Source organism: Castor canadensis, chromosome 1 (assembly GCF_047511655.1).
Source record: "Castor canadensis chromosome 1, mCasCan1.hap1v2, whole genome shotgun sequence".
NCBI lineage: Eukaryota > Metazoa > Chordata > Mammalia > Rodentia > Castoridae > Castor > Castor canadensis.
The window spans coordinates 206,393,119-206,407,849 of record NC_133386.1 but is presented as its reverse complement, the minus strand read 5'-3'; the positions used below and the strand labels follow the sequence as shown (position 1 = coordinate 206,407,849).

Below are 14,731 nucleotides of genomic sequence, written 5' to 3'. Positions count from 1 at the left end.
GGAGCAGTTCTGCCAGCAGAGCCTTTGTACCCAAGCTGCAGCTTCTGCTCCTCTCTGAGGCTCCAGCCTGTGGTGCAGGCTTCAGACTTACAAATCCCATAATTACATGGACCAATTCTTTCAAATATTTTAAAATTTAAATTCTTTACAATTTTTTCTGAGCCCCACCCCCTTCTGCCACATACACATTTCAAAGTACAGTGGACAGGCAGAGTCTCCAGTGTGGTGGGGTCTGCAGTGGAACCAGGATGCCTGCCGGTACTATAGGGGTGGGCAGGGACATGCCAGAGCTGCCTGACGGTCCCAGGAATAAAGTCGACATGATCGAGGATCGGGGGGACACATGTGGGCAGCAGCTGGGCCTGTGAGACACCTGTGGGGGAGGCAGTGATGGTCCCTGTCAGAATGACCAGGCTTGCACACACTGCTGAGGGAAGGACAGCCATCCAGGCCTGGAACCTGGCCTAGAGGACAGCAGTTCAGGGCAAACCTCCCTCCCACTCCAGTAACTCCCAGCTTGCTCTATCAGCCAGATTCTCTGGAGAAAAGAGCCAGGAGGGTGAGGGGAAGTGGGTGAGCGTGCAGGTGTATGCATGGGTCCATGCTGGTCTCTGTAGACCTATGGGCTCTCTGTCCAGGGAGTCAATTAACCATAGTTGGAAAATACCTGGGGGGATATCCCTCTTTACTCAAGATTTTTGTACAGACTTTTTTCTTGTTATTATTCCTTAAATTGTGCAGTGTAACAATTACGGAGACGGCAGTTACATTGTTTCAGGCCTTAGAAGTCAGCTGATTAAAACTCAGTGCAAACTCTCCATCATGTTATAGACAGATAGCATCATGGGTTTGCTATCAATGGGGTGGGCGTGGGAAGTGGGGGGCAGGGGATCCCGGGACACAGCCAAAGATGTCACTGGCAGCGTGAGCAGGTGCTCACCCTGGTGCCCAGGGTTCTGGACACCAGGATGCAGGGGTGAACACTGCACATCCTGACGCGCCTCACGATTCCACGGGGGAAGCCAGACGTGAGATAAACAAGTGTAAAAACACTGCACGTACACAGGCACACATATGCTTACACATGTCTACATGTAGGTGACTGTGCATGGGGAGGGGACAAGCATGAGAGCTCCGTGTCTCTGTGCATTGCTGCTTCTAGCTCATGGTGACCAGCAGGAGCAAGGGAAAGGTGGATGCCCCTCTGCCCATCACTACCTATAGCTGGTGGTGGGGAAAGTGCCATGCCTGCCCTCAGTGTGGACTTGGGCTCCTGTGGAGACTATGACAGGCAGTTCCCATGGGATAATTCCACCGTCCTGACAGAAGCAACCTGCAGGGCTGCTTCAAGGTGCCCCAACCAGAGAGGGCAGCACCCAGGAGATCAGCTCCACTTGAAAAGCAAACAGGGCTGGCTGGAGATCCCTGGCAGGGGCAGGACAGGAGGACTCTGGGTGGTCAGGGTGGCCATCCATGAGATGTTCCCTAACACTGGGTCAGGTGGGGGTCACAGAGCCCATGACTCACTTCCTTGCTAAGTCCTGCAGAGTGTTGTGAGGCAACTCAGCCAGGGACCAGACTACACGGTGGCCATAAGAAGATGAGGAAACTGGGCTTCCCTCCCCATCCAAATGGGCAGCTGATTACACATCAAGACTCGTCCTTCCTGTGGACATTGTTCATTTTTCTGGTTGCTCTTTAGAATTCTGATAGAGGTCAGCCCCTCTTCACTGCTGCGTGACAAAGGACCCGTAGATCTGGCTTTCTTCATTTCAATCCCATGACAGTGGCACTAACCTTGTGTGGCCCTGTGGGTTGTGGGAGCCCTGACCACCCTGGATTTTGTCCCCACCGGTTCTGGGCTCCATTCCTGAGGTGCTACCATTGGAGTCAGAGCAGTGCTGCCCGACACCACCAAGCCACCTCAGTCCCTGGCATTGGCCTGTGATGTGGCCTTTGCACCTTGGAGACCCTAACCCAGGGCTGTTGCATCTGCATCCAGGTCTCAGCTCAGCCCTTGCAGGGTTTGCACTGCCCTCTAGTGGTCGGTTTCTTCCCGGGCCAGCTGCGGAAGCCATTTCTTCCCCAGCTGAAGAACCTGTGATGCCCACGCTTGACTTTGCCTCCCTGACCCTTGCCCCCTGCAGCTGAAGGACTGATGTGACCACTAAATAGGACGATGGATGCCAGGACCCCAGCAAGGAAATAAGACAGAGGAATAGTGGACAGAGCCTGCTTCCCCCTCAGTGGCCTCCTGACCACAGCTCTCACTTACCCAGGCAGGCGCCATCTTTTTATACTCTCAGAGCATTTCTTGTCTCTATTCACAGATGAGTTCACAGCCCCAGAGAGGGTGAGTAACTTGGCCAACGGCACAGAGCGAGCAGTTGACTGCGCTCGGTTCACTCCTGTCTTGTCTCATTCCAGCAGCCTGGTTCTCATCCCACCTGCAGGGCTCACAAACAGAAGCCAGTCTTACTATGGCAGTGTGTTTGTGGCAGAAGAAAATACAGATGGGTTTACAGGTGTCTAGCTGGGCTGTTTCTGGCCCTGGCCTCTCAGCAGAAGCCATCAGAGTCCCAGGTTTCTGGGTTCTCCATTTAAAGTGTGTAGACAGCTCCTTTGTCCTGCCAGAGCTCCTGAGCCACCGATGTCCTGCTTGCAAGTGTGGTAGGTGCCTGGCTGCATTTTGGATCCAGGCAGTGGATGGATGCAATGCTCTGACTCCTGTGATTAATACTAGAAGAGCCCTTTGTGAGCTCACATCTGCAAGCAGTAATTGTAAAAGTTTGTCATTCACAGTGCCCTAATTTTTTGACATTCCAAAAATAAATATCTATTCATCACAGGTATCTTGGAAAACGCAAAGAAGCAAGTTAGCAAAACAATGCATTTCCATACCCAGGGGTGTCACAGAATGGACTTAGGAATTTCACTTTCCCACAACCACCATGCCACATCACAGCTGGGATCCCGGAGCAGAACAGCTGTCCCCAGAGAGAGGACAGCTGCTCAGCACAGGAGCTGGCCCTGACCGGCCCTAGTGCAGAGCCCTGCTCACATCCCCTTCTGTGAATTCACGTCTGTGCTATCGGAATGGGGAGCATTTCCTCCTCTGTCATCCATGGAGTGATTCTGGCCTGGGTGTTGTGCAGTCTGGGTGGAACCCCTTACATCTCCTGGGCCCCCTGAGCAGGTGCCTTGCCCTCTCTGAGCTCATTCACTGGTCTCTTAGGTTGGCTGGGTGATAACTTCCAGACCTCCTGAGACAGTTAAATGAGAGTTCACAGGAGGCACTTCCCGCAGTGCCTGGCATACAGTAGGAGCTCAGTAAATGCTGACCACACATACCCCCTCCATTCTTACCATCTGCCTGTGCCTGTTACTGTCGCTGGGGAGTAACATGCTGCAATGAGGGAGTGTCGGGATTTGCTCACAGGCCTGACTGTGGCATCTCATTGCATTGTTACACAATTCTGTGAAGGACAGTGTATCTTCTATCATTGTGGGGGGGTTTGGTTACTATTTTTCTCTTTCCTTTTCTTTTTTGGTTGTACTGGGGATTGAACTCAGGGCCTTGTACTTGCTAGATAGGGACTCTACCACTTGTGCCATGCCATCCATGAGAAGTTTCATCCTTAAAGACATCAGATTGCTTTTGGCTCCAACCACCTCTGCTCCTCCCCCTTTCTGCTTCTTCGCTGTCCCCTGCTCATCCTCAGCTCCCCATCAACCTCCCCTCAGCCCTCCAGCTTCCTCTGAGCCTGCCCAGCCAGGGGGCAAGTCCTGTTGTTCCTCTAAGACCCACAGAGAGGCTCCTTGATGGAGCTCCTTGGATGATGCGGCTTGAGGTCTGTCATGTGATGCCCATCCTCCTCCCTCCGCCCCCCCGACCCGGGGCCAAGCTGTGTGGCTGACTGGGAGCCAGCATGGCTTGGATGCTCCTGTGTGTGTCAGCTGAGGAGCCTGTAACTTATGGTCTTCCTTTGTGGGGTTTTCTAGCCAGTGAGGGGCCTATCGTGCCAGGGACTGCAGTGACCACTGCGTCCAGGCACTATAGTGGCCGTCATGTCCAGGTTCTGAGGTGACCAACAAGTTGATGTGCAGAGGTGACTGTGTTCGGCATTGCACTGTGTCCAGGGCCACCCTTGTTCCAGCGAGTGGAAAGATGAGGCCAGCAAGCAGGGCTGGTGTGAGGATCGCCCCAGGGAGCTCTGCCACCTGCAGGTGGTCCAAGCAGGCAAGAGGGGAATCCATACCAGTCCATCACCAGGCAGGGTGCCTCTCAGGCACTGTATGGGGTCCTGCAGGTGGCATTCCTGTAACTCTGGCCTCAGATGACTCTGTCACAGACATGTGGCCATCAGCGTGCATGTCCCAGAATAGCACCTGAACCTTACTGGGGACATGGGCAAGAATCACTGTACCTTCATAGATGACCCCAAAGATATGAGAGAGGGGGCCCCCAGCTGGTGGGTGGAAGAACCAAAGCGGGTGCACCCCAGATCCAAAGCCCTGGCTCTGCCCACAGTGCGACCAGTGGCGTAGCTGTAGGGATGAACCACGCCCTGCTGTTGGGGACTGTGTCAGTGTGGGAGGCCAGCTCCCTGTTCTTTCCACTTCGCCCACCAAGCACAAAGTCCTCCAGGGAGAGCAAGGACCACTGAGCCCCATTCATCTGAGTCCTGGGTGGTGAGGGCAGGAGGCGAGGGCAGGAGGAGGTCCCTGGCACCCAGGTGGCACCCATGCCACCCTCTCCCTTGGTCAGAGCTCTGTTATGCCCTGAGGATATAGGTAAAGTCTTGAAGGGATGTCCTGTTTCCAAAATCACATCCTCCAAGCAGTGGGGTCTTGGGGAAGAGTGGGCAGGGCCATCGGTGCCTGTGCCAGAACACTTTCATCTTAGTTCGCAGCGTGATGTCTTCTGCATGCATTGACTCCCGCTGAACATCATAAGTCAATAGGACCGAGTGGACTGAAGTACCTTCTTGTAGCCCCCAAGCAAAGCCCCACAGCCAGGAGGTTTAAACAGCAGACTCTATAATCTGCTGTCCTGGGGCGGAAATCTGACATTGAGGGGTCACAAGCTGGTTTCTCCTGAGGCCACATCGCATGATTTGCAGGTGGCATCTTCTCCCTGTGACCTCCGGTGGTTGTCCTCTGTGTGTCTGTCCTGATGTTATATTTTATAAGGACACAGATTGGATTAGGGCCTCCCTAGTGACCTCAATCTACTTAAATCACCTCTGAAAGGCTGTGTCTCCCATACAGCTCCAATACATTCTGACATTCTGCACTTCTGCATATGAATGTCGGGGGCGGGGGACACCTTTCAGCCCACAGCAGTCGGGGCAGTGACCGCTGCTGCCACAGGTGTGGTTTGGCCTTTGCACAAGGCCAGGGGGCGCTGTTCTCTTGGTATACTGTCAGCAGGGAGGTTGAGTGCAAGTGTCCAGCAGGTGGCAGTAGAGTGCTTGAAGGAAGGCACCAGATCCCGTGGCTGGCAAGGGCATAGCTGGGGAGAACTCAGGGTCCATGAGATTCAGTCTCACTGCCCAGGCCTTCCTCGCCTAAGAGCATCGCAGGCAGGGAATGCAAACGCATTTTCCAGAAAGCACCCCAGGACAATGGGAAGACGTGCGTGTCTAAGGCAGTGCTTGTTTTTTTGTTATTTGTTTTTACTTTCTGACCTCTGCCTTCCTCTGACACTGGCTCCAGTGGCCAGAAACCACCCTGCTTATCCAGGGGAGGACGTGTGTCTTGTGTCACCCCTTGATAGCTCTCAACATCTTCGTGCCAAGCAAGTGCTGCATTCTTCTTAAATTGTAAATGACTTTCCATTTCAGACTAAGAGAAGAGTTGCAAGAATAGTACAGAGGCTCTCAGGTGCCTTTGGAGGCCACAACTGAGTTTTGCCAGCTGTTCCAGTAATGTCCCTTAGAGCCAGAGGGGCAGTCTGGGTCCTGCCCTGGACCGCTCCTCGGGGAGAGCCTCACACCCCTCACCCCCTGATCCCCCTGCGCAGGGTCCTCTGGAGATTTCACAGCAGGTATTTTTCAAGCCTGCCGTTCAGTCTGAGTTTATCTGATGTGTCCTTGAGATGACATCCAAGGCGTGCATGTGGTAGGATTGTCACCTGACCAATGCTGTGCTCTTGGTATTGCATCCTGTCAGGTGGCACGTGATGGCCACTTGTTCCTAGTGACGTCCCTCTGCCCAGCGACTGAGTGATGTCTACAGGGCTTCCCACCATATCACACTTTCCTAGTTGTAGTTCGTAGGTCTCTTGGGATGATTATTGAGACTGTAAGACCCATTTCCTCACACCCTGCTAGTGTGAGTTAATTATTATTAATTAATTATCACTGTCACACTTGCTAAGTGGAGATTTTATACCTATCATCCATTAGCTGATTCTGTATCTGTTACAAGGGAAAAGCTTCTCTTCTTGTTTGTTTACGTTTTCATGTATACCGAGGTGGGTTAGTAGAGTTGCATTTATTCAGTGTGCATTAACGAATAACAGCCGATAATATTGAATAATAATGCTTCAATAGTTATCCTGAGTAATCATTATTGTCCCAATTTGGAACAGGATGGCTCCTTTTTCCTTTGGCGTGTCCCCCCCCCCTTGCTTCTGGACACAGCAAGATGCAATCTGTGTCCCTTGTTCTTTCCCTGCCCCAGCCCTGCACTCAGCCATTTCTCCCGGGAGCCCTGCTTCTCCTTCGTGTAGGATGGTGTTAGAAACCAAGGGTGTGAGGTGCTCATTGCTACCGGGCTGTTGGTGATGTCACCCTCACCTACAGTGGCCAGAATTAGAGATTTGTGCACATGTATGTATGTATGCATGCAGTCGGGTTCCAGGACCCCTGGGGTGCCAAAATCCACGATGCTCAACGTAAGCTACCTAGGTCTTCCTCACAGCTCAGGTCAATCCCTTGATGACCTGTGATACTTCACACACTGTAACTGCTGTGCCCGGGGTTGTTACACTGTATTGTCGGGGAATCTTGGCACATTCAGCACAGATAGGGTTCTTTTCTATGTGACGTTGGCTGAATCTGTGGGTGTGGTACCTGTGGATTAGAGGTCCAGCTGCACACACTTGCATTTCTCCCTGTCTTTCTCTCTGGCAATAACTGTGAGGTCATACTACCCACTCCAAGCTGATCCCTCAGGAGCTATTCTTGTTTTCTCCCGAGCTACAGTGGTGGTGGTGCCCATTTTTGGCAGTGAGAAGCCAGCCCTGTTTCCCTGCGTTTGTGTACCCACCCGCTGGTCCTGCAGCCAGTCTGCCCACCGGCCAGCCCTAGCTTGCGGGCAGCCTTTATCTCTCTACCACCAGCCAGGCTGCGCCTCCTGCAGCAGGTGTCGTCTCCCTACTTCAACAAAGAATTGGCTAGCCAAGATGGCCCTTTAAAGAACTGACTGATAGAATGCAGACCGTTGGATGTTTGTTTGGTTTTTCTTTTGTTGCAAGGCAGCAAGTAAAACAGGAGAGGACCGGAGGCCCCTTGGGACAAGCTTCTGCGCAGACTCCCTCCTCTGTTTTCTCTCTCAGCATTGACCATATTTTGACCTTTGGTGAGGAAATGGTAACCTGATCCCGAGGATGTAACTTAAAACCTCATAAATTCAAATTAACTGGGGGAAGGGGAATAATTGAGTCTGGATAGTTCAGTCTGTTTGTGGTAAGGAAGTTCTTTTTATTGATTACAGAGCAATTAAATTAAGTTGTTACAAAGTGTCGCCTCCTACAAATCCTTTGGAAAGGACTGTTAAGTCCATGTGTCTGTCTCCTGGGCTCCTTGGCTGTCCCCCTCCTCTCTCCCTTTCCCACAACACACTTCCCTTCTGTGTCTGTGGCTCCGGCCACCCCAGGTCTGTGAGAGAGCTATTCCCTGGTGGTTCTGACAGATGCGCCAGCCTTGGGACTCCATGGGGTCCCCAGGCATCACCTGGGGAATGACGAGGTGCCCACCTTCATGGGAGGTACTTTGGGGTCCCTTGTCCCATAGGATTCTCCCTGTGAGGGGAGTGTTGAGCTCGTTTATAGGTGAGGACAAGGGTCAGCTCAAAGGCAAAGGCCTGGTAGACCCAAGGCCATGGCTTGGGTCCACATCTGTTTGACGCAAAGCCCCAATGACAGACAGCACACATCCACCCTAGAAGGGCTCAGAAAGAGGTAGGGACAACTCTGCTCTGGGTCCTGTCGCCTACCTAGGAGCTGACTTCATAGTCCTATGGGGCCATCCTTGCCTATAGAAGGGCAGGAACAGGCCCCTCCCCGGACACCACAGGGTCCAAGGCTCTACCTGTCTCCCTGGCTGCTGCATGCCACCTCCCTGCCCAGGAACTTGGTCCCCAGCACGGGCCAAGCATCCAGTCACACGTTCTGTGGAGCTGGGTGCTGAGGTCTGAGGAGACCTGTGTGTCTTGGGTCCTGGATCCACGTGGAAGGCACTTTGGGGCCCCTTCCTGGACTCCCCATCCAATATCCATCCATATGTCCCCAACCTGTCAGGAGGCTCCTCCTCACTGGCAGCTGGGGACCCCGATCCCCGAGACAGGGCTGCTGGTATGTCTGGGCTTGCACTGGTCCACAGGGGCCTGCCACCCCAGAGGGTGCAGGTGGACGTGGGCAAGTGTCGGGTGTCAGGGTGTGGGTACGTGGCCCAGCTGGTGGAGGATGTCCATCTTAGCATCACTCTGTTCTCAGGCCTGCAGGTATGGCCACGTGCAGCACCTGGAGCATCTGCTCTTCTATGGCGCAGACATGGGTGCACAGAACGCCTCAGGAAACACGGCCCTGCACATCTGCGCCCTCTACAACCAGGTCAGTGGCTCTCGGGACCCCATCCTGCCTCTGGGGCCTGGCAGGGATGTCTCAGGTGACCCTCCCTTGCTGCTTGGGTGGGAACTGTGCCCGGAGGTAAAGGACACAGGAACCCCATGAAATAGTGGGAGCCCTGCTCATGGCGGTAATGCAGGGCTGGGTTCAGGACCTGGGTTTGTTTACCTCCGGTGCCTTGGTACCATGCTGTCAGTGGTACCAAGGAGCCAGCGTCCTCTTGTTCCCCTCAGCCCAGTGCCTGCTGTGTCCTCCTGAAGTCTCACATCTGCGTCACCCTGGGTACTGCACTTTTTAACAGAAAAATCACCAGTTTAGTCATTTTAGTGCACAGCTCGGGGTCACTGAGTGCCTTCATAGTGCTATGCAGCCATCCCCACTGTCCACCTCCTGAACTTCCCCATCCTCCCAACCCTGTCCCCATTGACACGGACTCCCCAGTCCCTCCCAGCTCCCGACACCCCTGTCCTCTCTGTGTCTGTGGATTTGACGGCTCTAGGGCCTCCTAGGAGTAGATCAGGCAGCACAGTCCTCTATGCCTGGCTGGTCTGAGCACCAGGTCCTCACAGTCCAATCCATGTTGCAGTGGCCTCAGAATTTCTTTCCTTCTTGAGGCTGTATCCATGGACCACAGTCTGCTTCGAATCTTCAGTTGGCGGACACTTGGGTTGACAGCTTTGAGTCTCACTGCAGTGCACACAGGCACTGCACGCCCATACCTGTTCACAACCCTGCTTCCGGTCCTTGTGAGGATGGACCCAGAAGTGGACTTTGCTGTGAACAGATACGTGAGGCCACGCTGCTCTGTGTCAGACCCACTTAAGAGTCAAGGGTAGCAGGCTGTGAGTGTGTTGGGAAGGCACCAAAGGCTAGTGGCACATGGCCCTGCCCTGTGAGAAGGCCAGTGAGCAGTCCAGCCCCATACCGTGATGCAGTGTGGGCTGGGTGGGGCATAGGGAGGTCAGGACAGGGCTGCTTAATGCCAGTGTCCTTGGTGCCCCTGGCCGGGTTCATCTGGAACCGCCCTGCTGAAGGTTTTCTCTCTTCCCCTTCTTTCTCTGCTTTTCCTTCTCTGATTCCAAGGAACTTCAAGCCCAGAGGGTGGTTTGATGTGGCCGCCATACCAGGTGGCACAGCAGAGTGGGGCTCCCTCCCCCCATGCCGAGAATCAGAGGGGTCACAGTGGAGGGGCTCTGCTGAAGGCCCCAGAACTCATCCTCTGTCAGCTGTTAGTGTTTTCTTCCAAGTTCAAAGCCTTAATTCCATCCTGCATGATACTGTGGCTTTGGGGTGACAGCTCAAGTCTCAGCCACATCCAAGTATAGTCCTAGCCCATCCATGGCTACTCACCAGCCCAGGCTCCTCCAAAGACCCACTTTGCTTGTGGCTAATAAACCTTCCTGGGTCCTTTGCCCCCAGAAATCTCCTATATATCCTTCAAGACCCAACTCAGATATACCATACCCAGTCAAGCCTTCCCTTAATGATCCCCTAATAGAATTTGTGGGTTTCTTATTATTAGTCCTTTAAAGACATAACCAGTGAAATGTCCAGGACCAGACCACGGTCACCTCTTACCTTTTTCTCTGCTGCCATTCCTTCCACCTTCTTGGGGGCATAAACACCATCTTCCATTGTCTCTCCAGCCATGCCTGTGGGAGCAGTGAGGCTGCGTGGGGTTGGGGCAGCATTTCAGCTGAGTTTCCAAGAGTGTTGTGCAGCCCCCCTGGCTCAGGTGGATAGCACGTTGGTGAGATTTGCACACAATGGGGGTCCTTAAGTCTGCCACGAGGCGTGGTTTTTGGAGTCTCTGTGAAATCCTGGCTCAGCTGCATTAAAGATACATCGTGAGCTTGGCTTGCTCTGGGAAAACATCTGCACCAACATCTGCTTCTTAATCACTGCCCGAGATGGGAAAACATCCCCTAATTTCCCCAGTACATTTCAAGCACATTTTGTCATGAAAAAAGTAGGAAATCATGTTTTCTGTCACTTGAAATAATTGTGGACAAGATGGTCTCTGAAAGTGTTGATGAGGTTTTTATCAGAGAAGCTTAAAACATTTTGGCAGTCTGTACTCTCAGCTGCCTACAAAGCTGGTCCTGCTCAGGGTCACTCCAGATGCCTCACAACTGTCCCCATACCTCATTTTCTGGCTCCAGAAGGGTCCCTAGTTGGCCAGGGATCTCAAGACAACCCTCCTCTGAATAGGGCTCAGCCAACCTTTCCTATAGAGGCCAGAGAGCATGCATTTTCGGCTTTGGGTGTGAACCCAGCTGCAACTGTTCAGCTCTGTGGCTGTGGAGACAGTCCATCAATGAAAAAGCTTGGCTGTGTTCCAATAAAACTATTTACAAAGTAGGCAGTGGGCCAGTCTGGCCATAGGCTGTGGTTTGCTGAGTCTTGGAGGAGACGGGTGCACCTGCTCCTCTCCTCTCCCCTCCCCTCCCCTCCTCTCCTCTCCCCTCCCCTCCCCTCCTCTCCTTTCCTCTCCCCTCCCCTCCCCTCCCCTCCCCTCCTCTCCTCTCCCCTCCCCTCCCCTTCCCTTCCCTCCCCATGGCCAGCCAACTTCCATCCAGCAGGCCAGGGAACCTCTGCAGGTATGTGGAGAGCTGTCCCCTGCCATGGGCCCTGGGATCATCAGGCAGCCTGCTGATGGCCCTGCCTGTCCCTTCCTCCTCTGCATCCTGGGGGAAAGGCTGGAGGTGGCCCTGCGGGGTTTGGCTGCCACCCTTACATCACTTCCAGGGGTACCGCGTGGGCTCACTGGTGCTGGGCTTGTCGGCCCCGCGGCCGCTGGACACCATGTCCAGTGCAATGTCAGCCCACGCTCTAGGACCTGTGCTCTGAGTCTCCTACTCCCCCAGGTGCCGGGGGCTCCTGCCTGAGTGGCATGGAGGACCCACAGGGCCCTATGCTACACATTGTCCTTACCCAATGCTTCTGTCCTCCCTGGGTGACCGTCTGCTGGCACCTCTGCCTGTGGTCCTTTCTCTACACATGAGTGATGCATGTGGAGGTGCAGGCTCAGGTGCAGATGACAGAGGCCACGCTGGAAGCATTGAGTACGAAGGTGTGGGGGGAGGGGTTATACAGCATGTGCTGAGGACTGTCCCAGGGCAGGGACAAAGGAGCCTGTAAGTCAGAACAGGGTTCAGGGCAAGGAGTTAGACGCAGCTTCAGTGAAGTGGAGGCCTGGGGTCCACTGGGTCTAAACCATTGTCTGGCTATGCTATTGGAGCAGCCCATGTCTCCCCTGGGGCCAGCATCTCTCATTGCAGCATGGGGCAATTGCCAAACTTACAGGGTTGCGAAGAGGCTAGGGACAGGAAGCAAACATGGTTATGCCTGGCATACAGTGATGCTCAGTCATGCTCAGCCACTGGCTGAGGTGGTGGTGGTGGTGATGGATGGTGATGGTGGTGGTAATGGTGGTGGTGGTGATGGATGATGGTGGTGGTGGTAATGGTGGTGGTGGTGATGGATGGTGATGGTGATGGCAGTGATGGTGGTGGTGATGGATGGTGATGGTGGTGGTAATGGTGGTGGTGGTGATGGATGGTGATGGTGATGGCAGTGATGGTGGTGGTGATGGATGATGGTGGTGGTGGTAATGGTGGTGGTGGTAGGGGTGATGCTGGTGGTGATGGTGATGGCAGTGATGGTGGTGGTGATGCTGGTACTGAAGATGATTTACCTCGGGCCCCTCTTTATTAGATGTAAAAGATTCCAGGTGTGTACAATGATACGTGTGCTTTATCAATTTTACACAGACATCAGCTTCACACTTCTAATAAAATATGCTATGATCAGAATATTCGCTCTCCTCTTATGCAATCAACTAATTAGGGCTTTGATTGCAAGCAGCAAATTGTATCTAATCTGTTGACTCCCTCAGCCTCTTGCTGGCTTCCTGGGAGCTCCGGTGGGAACAGCCAGGTGTTTGTTTTTTCTGCCCTGGATAATGAAGGATCAAAGGAATTTTTAAATATCAAAGGTTACTAGGCCAGGCCAGACCAATCTGTCTAGAAGGGACACACACACACAGCCTCTTGGGATCCCATTTTTTGATTCTAGTGGGAGCAAGGTCAGAGTAGGTAGGATGTTCTCTGTTGCACTTGGTGGAGCCCCATGGGCACTTGCCCTTCCCTGGGGCCGTCAGAAGGCCATTATCCTGTTGTGCATAGTAGCTATGGGCCTCACTGAGTGGAAGACATCCACACGGTGAGTCCTTGGTGGACTCAACGCTGTTGACTGGCGTTTCCTTCATGCAGGTCGAAAATCTAAGCGTGGTCCAAAGGTAGCTCAGTTAGGAAATGGTGAAGCCAGCCAGGCTTCCAACTCAAGTGCTTCCAGGTTTTGGGAGACACATTTCCATAGCCTATTGGCTGGGCAGGGCCCCACAGGTCACAGGTCACCCCATGATGTGTGAGGTGTGTGGGCTCAGTCACCCTGGCCCTTGCTGTGGAGTGCAGAACTCACAGGAAGGGCTGGCCCGTGGAACCTCAGGGTGTGCATCTTAGTTCTTCTTAGATATATGGCTTCCTAGACAGGCTTGTGTTCACAGACAGCCCAACCTGAAAACAACCTCTAGTGGCTTTCCCTTCCTCTCCCTTTGCGAAGCTGCAGATCACCCCATTTGCTCGGCTAACCCTTCTCTGCCTCCACTTCCGTGTCTGTAAAGTGGACCTCTTATTCTCTCAGGTGCAATGGGTGAGTCAGGTAGAACAGGTAGATGTAGAACACATGCCTGCGTGTGCACACAAACATGCATGTGCAGAGGCATGACCATTGTAGCCAGGTGAACCCTCGAACCTTTCGTTCGGCCATGGCTAACTCACTTTGCAGCCTGGCAATGGCCAAGGCAATGGGTCACATGTCCGGGGGTGGTTAACAACAACTTCTTCACTCCATCCCTGTGGGTGAGTGGAGGAGTTTTCCAGGATCCTACTTATGTCTTGCTCACCTAGGTGGGTATGGATGGCAGTGGCTGGTGAGGAGTCATTCCAAGCCATTCATTGGAAAGAGACATCCTTTATGATGGGATTTTTGGGGAAGGTCCGTCTTGAGAAATGAACACAGGAAGGGGAGGGGCTGTCCAGGTCTCCAGCAAGGCTGGGATTCCAAGTTCTGTCTGGGAACCTTTGGTGGTTCTTCCAGGCATGGGGACAGGTCCCTGAGTGCCCAGGGAAAGTTCAGTTCCAGAGAGATTCAGGGGCAGCCTGGGTATCCCTCTGACCCCACCACCCTGGCCATCCGTCTCTTCCTACCTGTCCAGCCATGCCCCAGGAGGGAACCTACCCAGTTGTTCCCGTTCTCCTGCCCTACTGTCTCTTCTTCCTTCTCGCCCACTCCTCTTCATTTCCCGTCTTTGGTGCGCTGATGTAGACCCTCTGGGTTGTAAACGGGGGCCTAAAGGATGAGGTGCTGGCTCAGGCCACTTGTGTGGCCTTCTGCCCAGCTCTCATGGCGGGCATCTTCCTTTCTCTATGGGCATGTCCTTCCGTCTTCCAGCTCCCTTGGAGAGGGGACTTTGCTGTTCTACCATATAGACATCAAGCTTTTAAAATGCAAGCAAAACTAAGTGACACTCTTGGGCTGAGACTTGTCTTTCTACTTGGAAGCTCTGTGATTTGTTGTCGTGTTTGTCCTGCAGCTGCCCAGGTGACAAATGTTCTAGAACACCTCCCCCTCCCGTTTTAGAACATTGATGCCATTTCTGCATTTTCTCTTCCTTTCATGTTTTCCCTACAGTCCTTCCCCGGCCGCATGTTTTACAGATTTGCAGAACCTTGCACATCTCTCCTCAGGAGCTGAGCCGTTGGTCATTGGATCAATGTAGTTAGGTTTTTATGGACTCTGCCTGGCTGCTGTCTG

General features: G+C 53.4%; 1 protein-coding gene across 3 annotated transcripts in view; it reads left to right on the top strand.

Annotated features, from left to right (window-relative positions):
- The window catches only part of Shank2 (SH3 and multiple ankyrin repeat domains 2), a 505,735-nt gene that overhangs the window by 117,273 nt on the left and 373,731 nt on the right, over nucleotides 1-14,731 (top strand). For all 3 annotated transcript variants that reach the window (XM_074050929.1, XM_074050919.1, XM_074050915.1), the window contains one exon: nucleotides 8,723-8,839. In XM_074050929.1, the coding sequence (XP_073907030.1) occupies nucleotides 8,723-8,839 (117 nt within the window). The remainder of the gene's footprint in view (nucleotides 1-8,722; nucleotides 8,840-14,731) is intronic.